Source organism: Vicugna pacos, chromosome 14 (assembly GCF_048564905.1).
Source record: "Vicugna pacos chromosome 14, VicPac4, whole genome shotgun sequence".
NCBI lineage: Eukaryota > Metazoa > Chordata > Mammalia > Artiodactyla > Camelidae > Vicugna > Vicugna pacos.
In genome coordinates, this window is record NC_133000.1 from 7,096,221 (window position 1) to 7,108,265 (window position 12,045).

At 39.7% G+C, this 12,045-nt stretch overlaps 1 protein-coding gene across 4 annotated transcripts in view; it reads left to right on the forward strand.

The window, feature by feature from the left end:
• FRY (FRY microtubule binding protein) overlaps positions 1-12,045 on the forward strand; it is a 364,076-nt gene that overhangs the window by 154,216 nt on the left and 197,815 nt on the right. The window contains exon 1 of one of the 4 annotated variants that reach the window (XM_072976087.1): positions 24-149. The exons of the other annotated variants lie outside the window; for them this stretch is intronic. Coding sequence (XP_072832188.1) covers positions 80-149 — 70 coding nt within the window. The 5' untranslated portion in view covers positions 24-79. Of the gene's footprint in view, positions 1-23; positions 150-12,045 lie in introns of those variants that run through there. 4 annotated transcript variants of the gene reach the window in all.

The following is a 12,045-nucleotide window of genomic DNA, read 5'->3' on the forward strand; positions in this document are numbered from 1 at the left end:
CAGGCACATCTCCACGCCCGGTACCTGCTCCTCAGCGGCTCCCAGTCCGGTCCGAGGAGCCTCTTTGTATGCCGCCGACATGGCCAGCCAGCAGGATTCCGGCTTCTTTGAGATCAGTATCAAATACTTACTGAAATCCTGGAGTAACAGTGAGTAATAGGAAATAACCTTGTTTTGTTTGTTTGTTTGCTGGATGTTGCGTAAGGTGGTTGGAGAAACAGAATTTCAACTGGACGCATACGCTTGTGAGCCCGGGAAGTTTTTTTTTTTTTCCTCCCATCTGCTATGAAAATCAAAATGTCAGAGACTGAACTAGCTTTCCTGAAGTGCAAAGGCTGCAATGGAATTACAGTAGATTTGGTTTGATTAAATTTGCAAGTGAGATGGCCCTTTAGACCCTGGTGAGTGCAGGATGGGGCATTCCAGGCTGCATTTCCTGCCTTAGTGTTTGTTTGATAGGTTCAGTTTTATCGAAATATTTTGTGAAGTGTGCTTTAATCAGAGGGGTGTGGCAGGATTTCAGAGCACTTCATAATTGGTTTATTAGGGTATTGTATAAACAAAAAAGTATCTAATAGTCTAAAACCTGACTCATCTTTTTTTTTAATATAAAGGCAATTTGCACATTTGATTTCTGCCTTGTCCGTGTGGATGGTGTTCAGAATGCTGTTACAATATTTGATCTGTAAAAAAATCCTGATGTTTGTTACAGTCTGAATAATGTGCTTTTTTTGTGACATAAACAAGTGAGGTTCTGACCGTAATTATGTATTAGGATATCGGAATGTTATGGCTTCTGAAGTTCTATTTCTGACCTACTTAAAGATTTTAGCAGTAAGATATTTCAAAAAGACAACCTCCAAGGCATCACGGATCTGGAATCAAATGAAAATGAGGCCTTCAGGTGATCAATGATGTCTTGTATTTTTCTGAACAGTTTCAAAACAAAGTCTTCTCTGTTTCACCAACCAGCCTTTGTACTTGCTTTGGATAAAAGACCGGCAGGTATTGCAGATCCTTAATTGTTTGAAATTTCAAAAAATTTTCCAAGAAACATTTTTATGTTGTGTTTTTGTGCATACTAATTTTAGCCTACCTGTGCTCAAGGAGCTGGGGATTAATTGTCTCCTACACAAATGACCTGTGGCCAAAATTGTCCTTCTGTAAACAAAACCTGGGCAGGGGATTCAGTGCCATAATTGTTTTGAGAAAAGAGCCGAAGTACCTTCAGGCTGAAGGTATTCAGGGATATGCATCTCTAAATGACACCCATAGAAACCATCCTTTCCAGGTCACTTTGTGCCACTGTATACACTGTGGGGCTTGTCTGAAGCTGTTTTTCTACAGGTGGGAAGCCATTTGGGAGTAATACTGTCACTCCAGGAGCATTCCTTTGTTAGTCATAACTCATTTCTCTTGGTTTCATTATTTGTGTAATACTTCACACTCAAAGATGAAGCTTCCTTTGTCTATCCATCCTTTGATTAATGAAAAGAAATTGGACATTCAAGGTTCTTTATAGAGCAACTTTCCAATATCTGGAAAGACTTATTGAGAGTTTGACGTTGGTGTGTGGTTTTGAAGCATTATTTTGAGTACTTTAAGACCAGATTCTTGTCTTCCATCCCCTTCTGTCACCTTCCGTTGCCTCATTAGATTGAAAATTATGTTGTGACAGTGCTCAGGCCAGTGGGATTTCTTTTAAAATCTTTCTCCCTTGTCTATTTTCAAGTTACTCTAGACAAAGTATATATTCTCCCCACCCTTACTAAACTCTCTCCACTCCCCCCATACACACGTCAAGAGATGGTTCAAAATGCCTCTTCATTTCTACTTTGAGAGTACCTGGGGCACGATTTTGAATTCTTTCCATTCATTCAGCAGATCTTTATTCCACGTCTACTACGTGCCAGGCTGTGGAGCTACAAAGGTGAATAAGACACACAGTACCTGCTCTCCACCTTAGTTTCTTTCTTGCACAAGAGTGAACTTGGTAATTCTCTAGCTTTCCTTTGGGGGTCAGAATGTTTTTCAGTCCTTTCTTGAAAGAGGAAGAGGAAATACACCTTATGCTTAGTCTTCTTTAAGCTTTGTTGCAACACTAACCGGCTTGCAACCTAGCGTAGCTCTCAGGTTTACATATTTTCTGTAGCCAAGAGAGAAAGGAATTTGTGTGGAAGACAAAGTAGAAAACAGAAGCCTTAGGGTGCTCAGCCTACTCAGTGTAAGGAGGCTGAGAGGATGCACCACAGGGCAAGCAGCTGATTGGCCCAGCATCACAGGTTTGAGAGGCAAGGAAGCCCGCCCACATACCTGAATGGAGAATCAGGCCCCTAATTATGTAGTGGTGCTTATTTATAAAAGTACAGCAATTAGAAAGCAATAAAACTCTAACTATGGCTGCCTGCTTTGCTAGTGGTAGTAAAAGGGAAGATGATTCCCTGAGTATTTCCAGGCTAAGGTTTCTTTTCTTTTTTTTAATGGCACATTGTGGGGGGAAATGTAATTTTGTATATATTTGTCTCCTCTGAAGAATTAACAAGTCAATTACATCAATCATTGTCAGGTGAGCTGTATTAGCTTTTCATTCTCTGGTCATTTTGACAACTCTCTTCACTCGCTTCACTCGCCTGCCCACTCTGTCGGGCTGCCCCTTTATTTTAATGGAGTTAGGGATTCAAATGGCCTTCATGCCTGCAGATAAATGTCCTTTGTCGACCTCACTGCAGAGGCTTTCCTTATCTATTTGGACACTTGTCCTGGTCTGCTGCTTCCCCACCCTTCCCCAGGCCTTGCCCAGCTGCTCAGTGATGCTCAAAGCTGTGACCCCTCCATGTTCATGGCCGTGGCCACCATAGGACCTCCTCAGTTTAACCTGGAAGATTGCAGTGGTCTCCTCACGGTCCCTCTGACACAGAGTAGCCCAGAGAGTCTTCTGCCAGCTTTTCAAAGACTACATCTCAGCTCCCACTGCCCCCGAGTGTCAGTGACCACTGTACAGGCCCCTCTGAGTTCCTCGTTCATGTTCTCTCATGTTGATTTCCTGCCCCAGCCATGGTTGATCTGCTAACCCTGCTCTGCATTTCACGACTTGCTCTCCAGTTCGTGTCTGCACACATGTCCGCCCCCTAACCTGGCTTGCCCTCGCCTCGAACACACACGCTACAGAGCTAGATAGGCTTGGTTCAGATCTCTGGCTCCTGCATTTCCCAGGCCTTGGGCAATCAATTAACTGCTCTGCCTCAATTTTTTCATCTGTAAAATGGAGGCAAAAATAATGAATACCTCCCAGAAGTAAATGAGACATTAAGATGTAAAATACTTAGCATAGTGTCTAGCACATTGTGAACTTCAATAACTGTTAAAATATTATTAATGTATTCCAATGCTCCCTTCTCTTCTAAATCCACTCAAAATCAGGCTTAGACCATTTTCCCCCTGAGGGGTGACAGCCTCAGTGGATAACTCTCTGAGTAGTCAACATTCACTACACCCCAGAGAAGGAAACTGCATGAATATATGCCAAAATCAGTTGCTTGCTTCGGGCCATTCTTTTTTCTAGATTTATTTTTTAACTGTACCCCCTTTTCCACCTCAGCTCCTACTGGAACATGCCTGCCTTCCCTGAGTGCACACCTTCTGGCAGCACAGGGGACAACCTGGGAATATTCTCGGTGGCAGAAAGTCACCTTGGCCTTTCCCATTTGCTACAGAAAACATTTAAGGCAGATAGTTTCAAGCTATTTTCATGGGAAAGGAGGGCTTGCTTTGTATTGATGTACAGAGCTTGTGTGTAGGCTCTCCCTCTGGTCTGAAACTCCTACTGACATTCCTTGTGTCTCTATCCACCCCATAATATTCAATGAACACCGGCCCAATGAATGAAGGTGGACTCAGTGTCCATTTAGCATCCCAGTCTTTCCAGGACAGGACAGTTTGCATCTTTCTTGCAACATCTGACAAACCATAGAGGGATACTTTTGAATGCCCGTTAACTCTTTCTGGGAATGAGAATTCCATTGACACACAAACTGCCCTGGGGAACTGAACAAGCTCTCTCCTTTTGGAAGGGGCTGCTGTACATTGTAAAATGTCTCATGTTGCTACAGAAAACCTTGCGTTAGTTGGGAAAATTGGATGTGGCATTTTTCAGGTATGTGGTAGTGAGTGAAGTTGTGGTGATAAGGACAATATTTCTGTCCAACATAGAAGTGCTGGTTAGTACAGGGTAAGCTCTAGGGACAGAGAAACCAGGTGCCAGTAAGACTTGAAAACACATCCGATTCACAGCAGAGCGTACTTACTGACCTCTGTTTAAGTCCCCAGGATACAGCAAAGATGCTGTGAGAAAGCCTAAAGGAAAAATCTCAAGATGTTCATTTAGTTAGTTTTGTAGAGTTGGTTTGAAGAAGTAGAAAATTAAAGTGGTTAACCGAGTTGCCTCAGTCTAGCGGAGCAGTACAGCTCAAGTTCAAGCTCACTTACCTCATTCTGTTAACCGTGGGAAGCACCCAGCATTGTCCCCGACACTTAGAAGAGAGTTACTCCAGTCTTCTGTGGCCATGGCCACTTCTGCTAAGGTAGCTGGCAGTCCTCATGAGAAGCAGAACCCCAAATCAGTATCCTCTGCCTCTAAGTAGGAAGGGGTGTTCTCGCCTGGGTTTATAATGGTGGCACATTTAAAGGGTTGTGTTTTTTTTTGTTCTTTTGTTTTCGGTTGTGTTTTTTTTTTGTTTTTGGTTGGTTGGTTGAAATGCATGAACAATCCTAGAATCTAGAATCTAGACTAGCAGTAGCTGCCTCAGTGACTGAGGGCCCACTCTGTGTCATGTGTAATGCTTGGTAATTTATATGTTTGGCAGCCACATCATTATTTGTCCAAACTGAGATACTTTTGAGAGTGACTGTTAATAATTAGGCTGGGCCTGTCGTGGGCAAAGGAGGCCATATGACCACTCTGGTTATTATATTCAGTCTTGCCAGTAACCCTGCACAGTTACGTATTATCTACATTTTACAGATAAAAAAATGAGAGCTGAAAAAATGATTTGCTCAAAGCCAGGATGGTAGTAAGTACCATAAACCCTTCCCTCAGCCCAGTTGATGATCTCACCCAGAAGATGATCAAAGGATCAAGAACGCTTTGGGGAATTTAGTGCTTTATAGGCACTTTCGTTCTTGTTGGCTGATGGCACTGCCAGGTCTTGGCCTCCTCCCTTCCCTGTGCACCTCTGAAGGGCCTTCTGTCTCTCTTACTTCCTCTCTCTCTCAAGACCTAGCGCTGGAGAGCACCATCCCCTGAGAACAGACCTGTTTGAAAGACCTACATATTAACAACTCTTAACTACAATTATTAAATACAATACAGGGGCAGTTCTGTGCCCTATGGTCTTTTGATTTCACACACACACACACACACACACACACACACAGGATTATAGTAAAACGGGACATTTCTTATGTTGGAATATTTTATGTTGATTTTTTTCCCCTGTTTTCAAAGTATATGTAAATATGCAATTAAATAGCTTTAGTAAATCAAAATGTATTAGTGATCTTTACTTCTTTTAGAATTGTCATTTGCTTACTTTGCTGAGGTTTCTCTGCTATGTAGTGCTCTTTTTAGGAAACAGTAGTAAATTCCTAATCGTCTTTAGCAGTGAGAACAGGGAGACTCTTTCCAGGGATAATGGAAATCTATCTATAATTCAGGTATCTCGTTTTACCTGATAGCTCTGGTCTCCTCCACCATAAAACTCTCCAGGAGACAGGCAGCACAAAAATGATTCCGTTTCAGCTTCTTTGCCTACTTTCGCATGCTGCTTGGAGAAGTTGCCAACAAGAACTGAAACAGTCAGCAAGGCAAACAGCACTAGGCAAGGAGGGATGACCTGGATATTTCTACAATCCAGGAACAGCCCAGGATATTTGAGAAAGTTGCCAGTATTTAGATGGTTCAACTGATACAACGTGCAAATATGCTCTTTATTTAAAAGACATCTATTTCAAAACATTTTAATACCCGTGACTCATTAGTTCACCTCTGGGTACAGTTCAGGGAATTGTATAGATTACAGGAGTCCTGGTCATCTTATTAGTTGCTTCTGTATTTTTGAGCCGTAGGCGATACTCAGAAGAGCTCGGCTTAGAAGGAAGTTTGGGCTGATGAGATATGATGTTTTGCTTGTGTTGAGGCTGTTCTGTAAACTGACGGCCCCAAAGAGAAGCCTTTTGTGTAGGTTCTTTGTTAATACGAAACCTGAAATTTATTTAGTGCCTTGTAGTCTGAGCAGCACCTTCAAAACCACATTACCTCATTTGATGAATGAGATGCCATTGATTCTGAATAAATTAGCTGCTTCTTAAATGTTCCTGGTTTGGGAGTGATAAGGCTTAATTCTCCCAGAATTCAGCTTCTGTGGTATGAGATACCCATAAAACATCACATAGGTGTATTTTGTGCAGTTGCAGATCAAATGAGCAAATAATGATCTTAGTCTATGTTCTTGACCTTTGAATGGGACTTTTTTGTGTATGTATATTTTTACTGAAGTATAGTCAGTTTACAATGTTGTGTCGATTTCTAGTGTACAAGAATGGGGCTTTTTTAAAACACAGTATAGCTTGGCATTTGTCACCTAAATATGCAGAGGTGAGTTCATCCAAAAAACATATGTAGTAAAGTTTTCTGGATCTGTACCCTAGCATTTCTTGGTCCTCTTTTTTTAAACACTTAAACATTTCTAATTTTCCACAATATGGTGCCTTTGGGAATCACCCACTCTTTGGAAACTACCCCACTGCAGAAGGTTTAGGCGGCAACCACTTCCTAGAAAGCGGCATTTTTGGACTTTCGGCTGGTTATGTGAATAAGAGAGTGCTCTCTCTTTGAGCTAAAATGTATCTCCCAGTTTTGGAGGAGCAACAGCAGTAGCCTTTTCTACAATAACATCTTTATTTATTTTTCATTGCTGCCTTATACTCAGAACCTTAGCATCTTAGCATCAGCTTTTCCTAGTTGTTACTCTGAAATGCTGTGCTGCTTGATGGTGTCAGAGAAGCAAGGCAAACACTGCAATACAAAGCAGTACTTCTTTCTTGAGCATCTGCTATGCCCTAGATGCACTACTTAGGGAGCTTCATAGCTTAACTGGACCAGGTTCCACCATCCAGGGTCTCAGAGCTCCTTTTCTTCCTTGTCAGATTCACAATTCCAAAATAATAATGCAGAAGCTCCCAGGACCAGGAGAGGATCCAGTGATATTTCAGAGACATTGTATGCCCTGGAGAATTTTATTTGGGAGGGTGTGTTTGATAGATCCTGTTGACTTTAACTTAATGGATTTGTACTTTCACTGCATCAGAGAACTATTGGAAGCCTGGTGTTTGCAGGCAGAGTCCTGTGGGAACATTTTCGAATATTCCTCCCAGCAGGATGGCTGAAGGAGAAGAAGAAATGTAAATTATTTACTTGGGACCACTTGACCAGATGTCAGTATTTGGGAGAGCGAGCATTTCAGACAGGCATTTGTTATGTTAGAAAAATGCGAAGAGTTAATGATGTTTATCAGAATTTTGACCTGGGATAAATTTAAAGCCATTATACTTCATTTGGAGTGATCCTCTCATTCTTCAGAATATTTGGGGGATTAGAGAGAAGAGATGTGTGTATATGTGTGAATTATATATTTCTGTAAGTTGCTTAATGATGATTTATCTCACCTATATTCTTACAAACACTGTTCTTCTTTTTACAGAACACACAAGCACAAGCATTTAAATGTTAGTCACCCAAAACTCCAGATGCTGAGCAGTGAAAGTTTATATTCTGCCAGCATATCAGACTCTGTAATGAGTCTGATTTTGGTTTAATTCCTTTCTACTGTTTAGTCATTTGATGAGCTGCAGATGGAAATTTAAGCCAAAGCCATAACATTTCAGCTCATACTTTTTATGCTGCTGTAAGAACTTGTTGTCGTGTCAATTTAAGGGAGTTGAAATCTTTTTCAAGAAGGCATTCAAATCTGCATTAAGTGCCTTTATCAACTCTAATTTGATATACAACTCTAAGTGCCTCTGCTATTCTTAATCAATTGCAAAGTGCAAAGTAGTTTAGCAGTGGAAGGCAGCTTCGAAATTTTTAGGATTTCTCAGCCAATGCCACAAGCACAACATTATGGAAATACACAATTAAATTTCCATTAAATTTTTTTTCCCTTAAGCTTAAGAAACACTAGACTGACTTCTTTGAGTTTGGACTTAAACAGGTAAATATGTATTTTGGCAGCCATGAAAAGGCTAAGGTATTAGATTAACTAGGGCAATACTTAAGTAAAATTCCATTTGAATGTTATATTTATGTGGGAAGGATTCTGCAAATTAATAAAGTGGTTTATTATGTGAGCATCCAATCAATACAGTGCTTCAATTGTGCCAATACAAGATTAGGCTTTTCTTTCCTGTTTTTCTGTGTGACCTTGATTGTCTCCTTCCCTCACTTCCTTGTATGAAAGTAACGAACCTGACACTTTGTCTCTAGCTGTTTTGGGTGAAGGCTTTTGAATACCTCCACTGAAAAAAAGAGGTTTATGTAAACATCATGATATTTGTCAGTTATTTCTCCCGCCCTGTTAAAGCCTGACCGACGGAGGGTGAGCTGTACATTTCTGAACTTGACTGATAAGCAGAGCCTGGATCTCTGACTTTCCAGGCTTGGTCAGTTTCTTGGCCTAGCTCCCTTCAGTATTCTGAATAAGAACAAGTTGCCACACTACACAGCCTATCGGGTTCTTTCTGTTATTTTTTTTTTTTTACAGTCAAGTGACTGTGTGTCTAGTTCAATGAATTTGAACAAGGTTGTCTCCAATCTGAAGGGCTGGTGTTTTTGATTTGGAGACAAGCATTTCTTTCTGTGCAGTAAGATGTGGTGTTTAATGGAAATTGCTGGCATCCTGGAGGTTTTATGACATAGGATCATACAGCCAGAGGATGCTCTTTTAGGTTTTGGTAAATACTCTGCTTCAGTTAAGCCACGTTGAAATAAAAAATGTCATCAGGATGCAAGATGCTATTAAAATATCCTTCAGAAGCATTGTTTAATGCCTGCAGCAGGGTGGAACACTCTGTGACAGCTTTGAAGAATTTTTAAAACTAGGAAAGTTATTCTAGGTGGGTAGATTGCCTATGACTTTAGCAGATTATAAGCAGTTGGTTTAAAATTTACATGTTAGAGCACCAATGAGAGGATAAATTGCAGTTTTTCTTAAAAAAAAAAAAAAAACCCTGTGCTTTAACTTTTAGTTTTTGAAAACAACATTTTTAACAACTCTCCTCTAAAAATAAGGCCTTGCAGGCGAAGAACAACATGGGCTCAGCCACGGACTCACTTGTACTGTTCCAGCACCCAGAACTGATCTGCTACTTATCTCTGCTTTAACTGAAGTGCAGTTGATGTACTTATTACATAAGTTACAGGTGTGCAACGTAGTGATTCAGTTTTTAAAGGTTCTACTCCATTTATAGTTATTGTAAAATATTGATGATATTCCCTGTTTTTTGCAACATATCCTTGTAGCTCATTTGATACATAATAGCTTGTACCTCCTAATCCCCTACCCCTGTATTGATCTTCTGCTTTTCTAGTGAGAATGGTAGCTTCCTTGGGGAGTTCAGAGAGAAGCCAAGCCCCCTGTTGGGCCACACTGGGTATTCGGTCTCACTTCTCTCAGTTTGATGGTGGCCTTGAGGCCTGTTTTCATCTTTTCTTCCATGGCAACCTGTCCTCTTTGTTTTATTTGACTGAACATAACTGCAAGCAAATAGGAAAATAAAAGACATTTTAGTTTTGCCTTCTGATTTTGTATTCCATTGACCAACAAACCCCCGATCCTTATCATTATAGGAAAGATAATCCTAGTTTATGCCAATTGAGGTATCAATTTTGAAGGTATTTGAAAACCTGGCCCACTTTCAACTGAAAAAACAATTTTTTAAACCAACAATTTTAAATGCTTGAACATTAAGAAAGGTCACAATTATGAACGAGGATGAAAATTCTATCACAGTTTAAATATCCAAAAACCTGTTTGACCTTAGCTTCTTCTCTCTCTTGTGAACTGTTTCGTTTGCCATTTCAGCGCTCATTACCATTTTCTTAGAGGGGCGAAGGAACTGAAATTCAAATAATTACCATTGTAGTTAATCAACTGCTTTACTTATTTTAAAAAGGAAAAAGAAAAGAAATATAAAATTAGAAACTATTGAGTAGGATTCTTGAAGATCAATTACTTTCATTTCTAAACCCTAAATCCTTCTTGTCACTAATCAAAATAAAGTAACATGCCTGTTGTTCACAAGTATAATGGTAGGGTTAATACACAGAACTAACTTATGCCACCTGGTAATTTAAAGTGTGTGTCATTTTGTGGAATATAACTGAGCCATAAAGAAGAGTGAAATAATGACATTTGTAACAACATGGATGGACCTAGAGATCATCATTATATTAAGTGAAGTAAGTCAGAGAAAGACAAATATCATATGATATCACTCATGTATGGAATCTTAAAAAAAATAAACTGATACAGATTCTATTTATAAACCAAAAACAGACTCATGGACATAGAAAACAAACTATGGTTGCCAAAGGGGAAAGGGCAGGGGAGAGATAAATTAGGAGTTTGGGCAGATACACAGTACTATATATAAAATTGACAAAACAACAAGGACCTACTGTATAGCACAGGGAACTATATTCAGTTTCTTGTAATAACATACAATGAAAAAGAATCTGAAAAAAAATATATGTATGTTTATGTATAACTGGATTGCTTTGCTGTACACCTGAAACTAACATTGAAAATCAACTAGACTTCAATTAAAAAGATGCTGAGAAAAAAAATTTTTTAAATAAAATGTGTGTCATTTTAGGATGCTTTTGCTATAAATAATAGGATAATTTTATAATGACTGAATGCATAAAGACTTCTAGGTAGCTTGTCTAACCCACAGCCTGGATGGAGCTAGGAGATTCCAAGTAGCTTTAGAAGCTCAAGAACCCAGGCCATCCAGTCTCTAGACTTGTCACTGCATGATCACAAGACAGCCACCTCAGTTTCAGACATCTTTGCTTTACTTAAGAGGAAGGAAGGAGGCCCAGCTTAGGTTTTTCTTCTGGCAAGAAGAAGATTTTGCTAAAAACCCTAGCAAACTTCCTCTTGCGTTCCTCTGATCAGAATTGGGTCACATGCCAATCACTCACATTGGTGAATTACCACATTGGCTTTGACAAATCGATGCATGTCCTGTCACTGGGGTGGGTCCTCCTTCTGTTAGACCAAAGACGTGCTACCTGAACACAGAGATTCTTTTACCAAGGAAAAGGGTAGGCAACCAATAAGGCTGACTTATATTCCATAAAATAACCCCCATAAAATAAACTATACAATGGTAGATGACCTTTAATAATTTACCACCTGTTCCATAATGTTGCATTAAATGCAGTGATAGTAGCTGATATTGATAAGGCCTTGTGAAGTGTCAAGTGCTGTATTAAATGCTTTACCTGCATCATTTCCTCTAATCTTCATGGTAACCCACATTTATGTATACCATTTGTAAGTGACAGAGCCAGGAATGAAACCCAGATTCTAGGGGAATCACTAAATTATGCTACCTCTTATCATCATTTGTGAGATCAAAATATTAACAGTAGGTGAAATTGATGAAACTCAGGTAGGAGTAGAAGTACTTCCCAGTAAGTCACCACAGTGGTGTTTGTCAAAAAGTAATGGCAAGGAGTTTTCAGAGTACTCAAAATAAAGATTCTCTATCTCTTTTCCTCCAGTTTCAGGAAAAAAGGAGCATTTCCTCATGTTTTCTTTCTTATGCCCATTCAATAAGAAATTGAGTTTGTGTTTTTAAAAAGCAAATTATAAAGAAGGATATTACTGGATCAGAAAGTTTAGCCCTTTAAGATTGTACCCAGTTCTCAGTTGAAAGAGGTGGGGGAGAAATGAAGGAATGTAATAGGATTATAAAAATCTG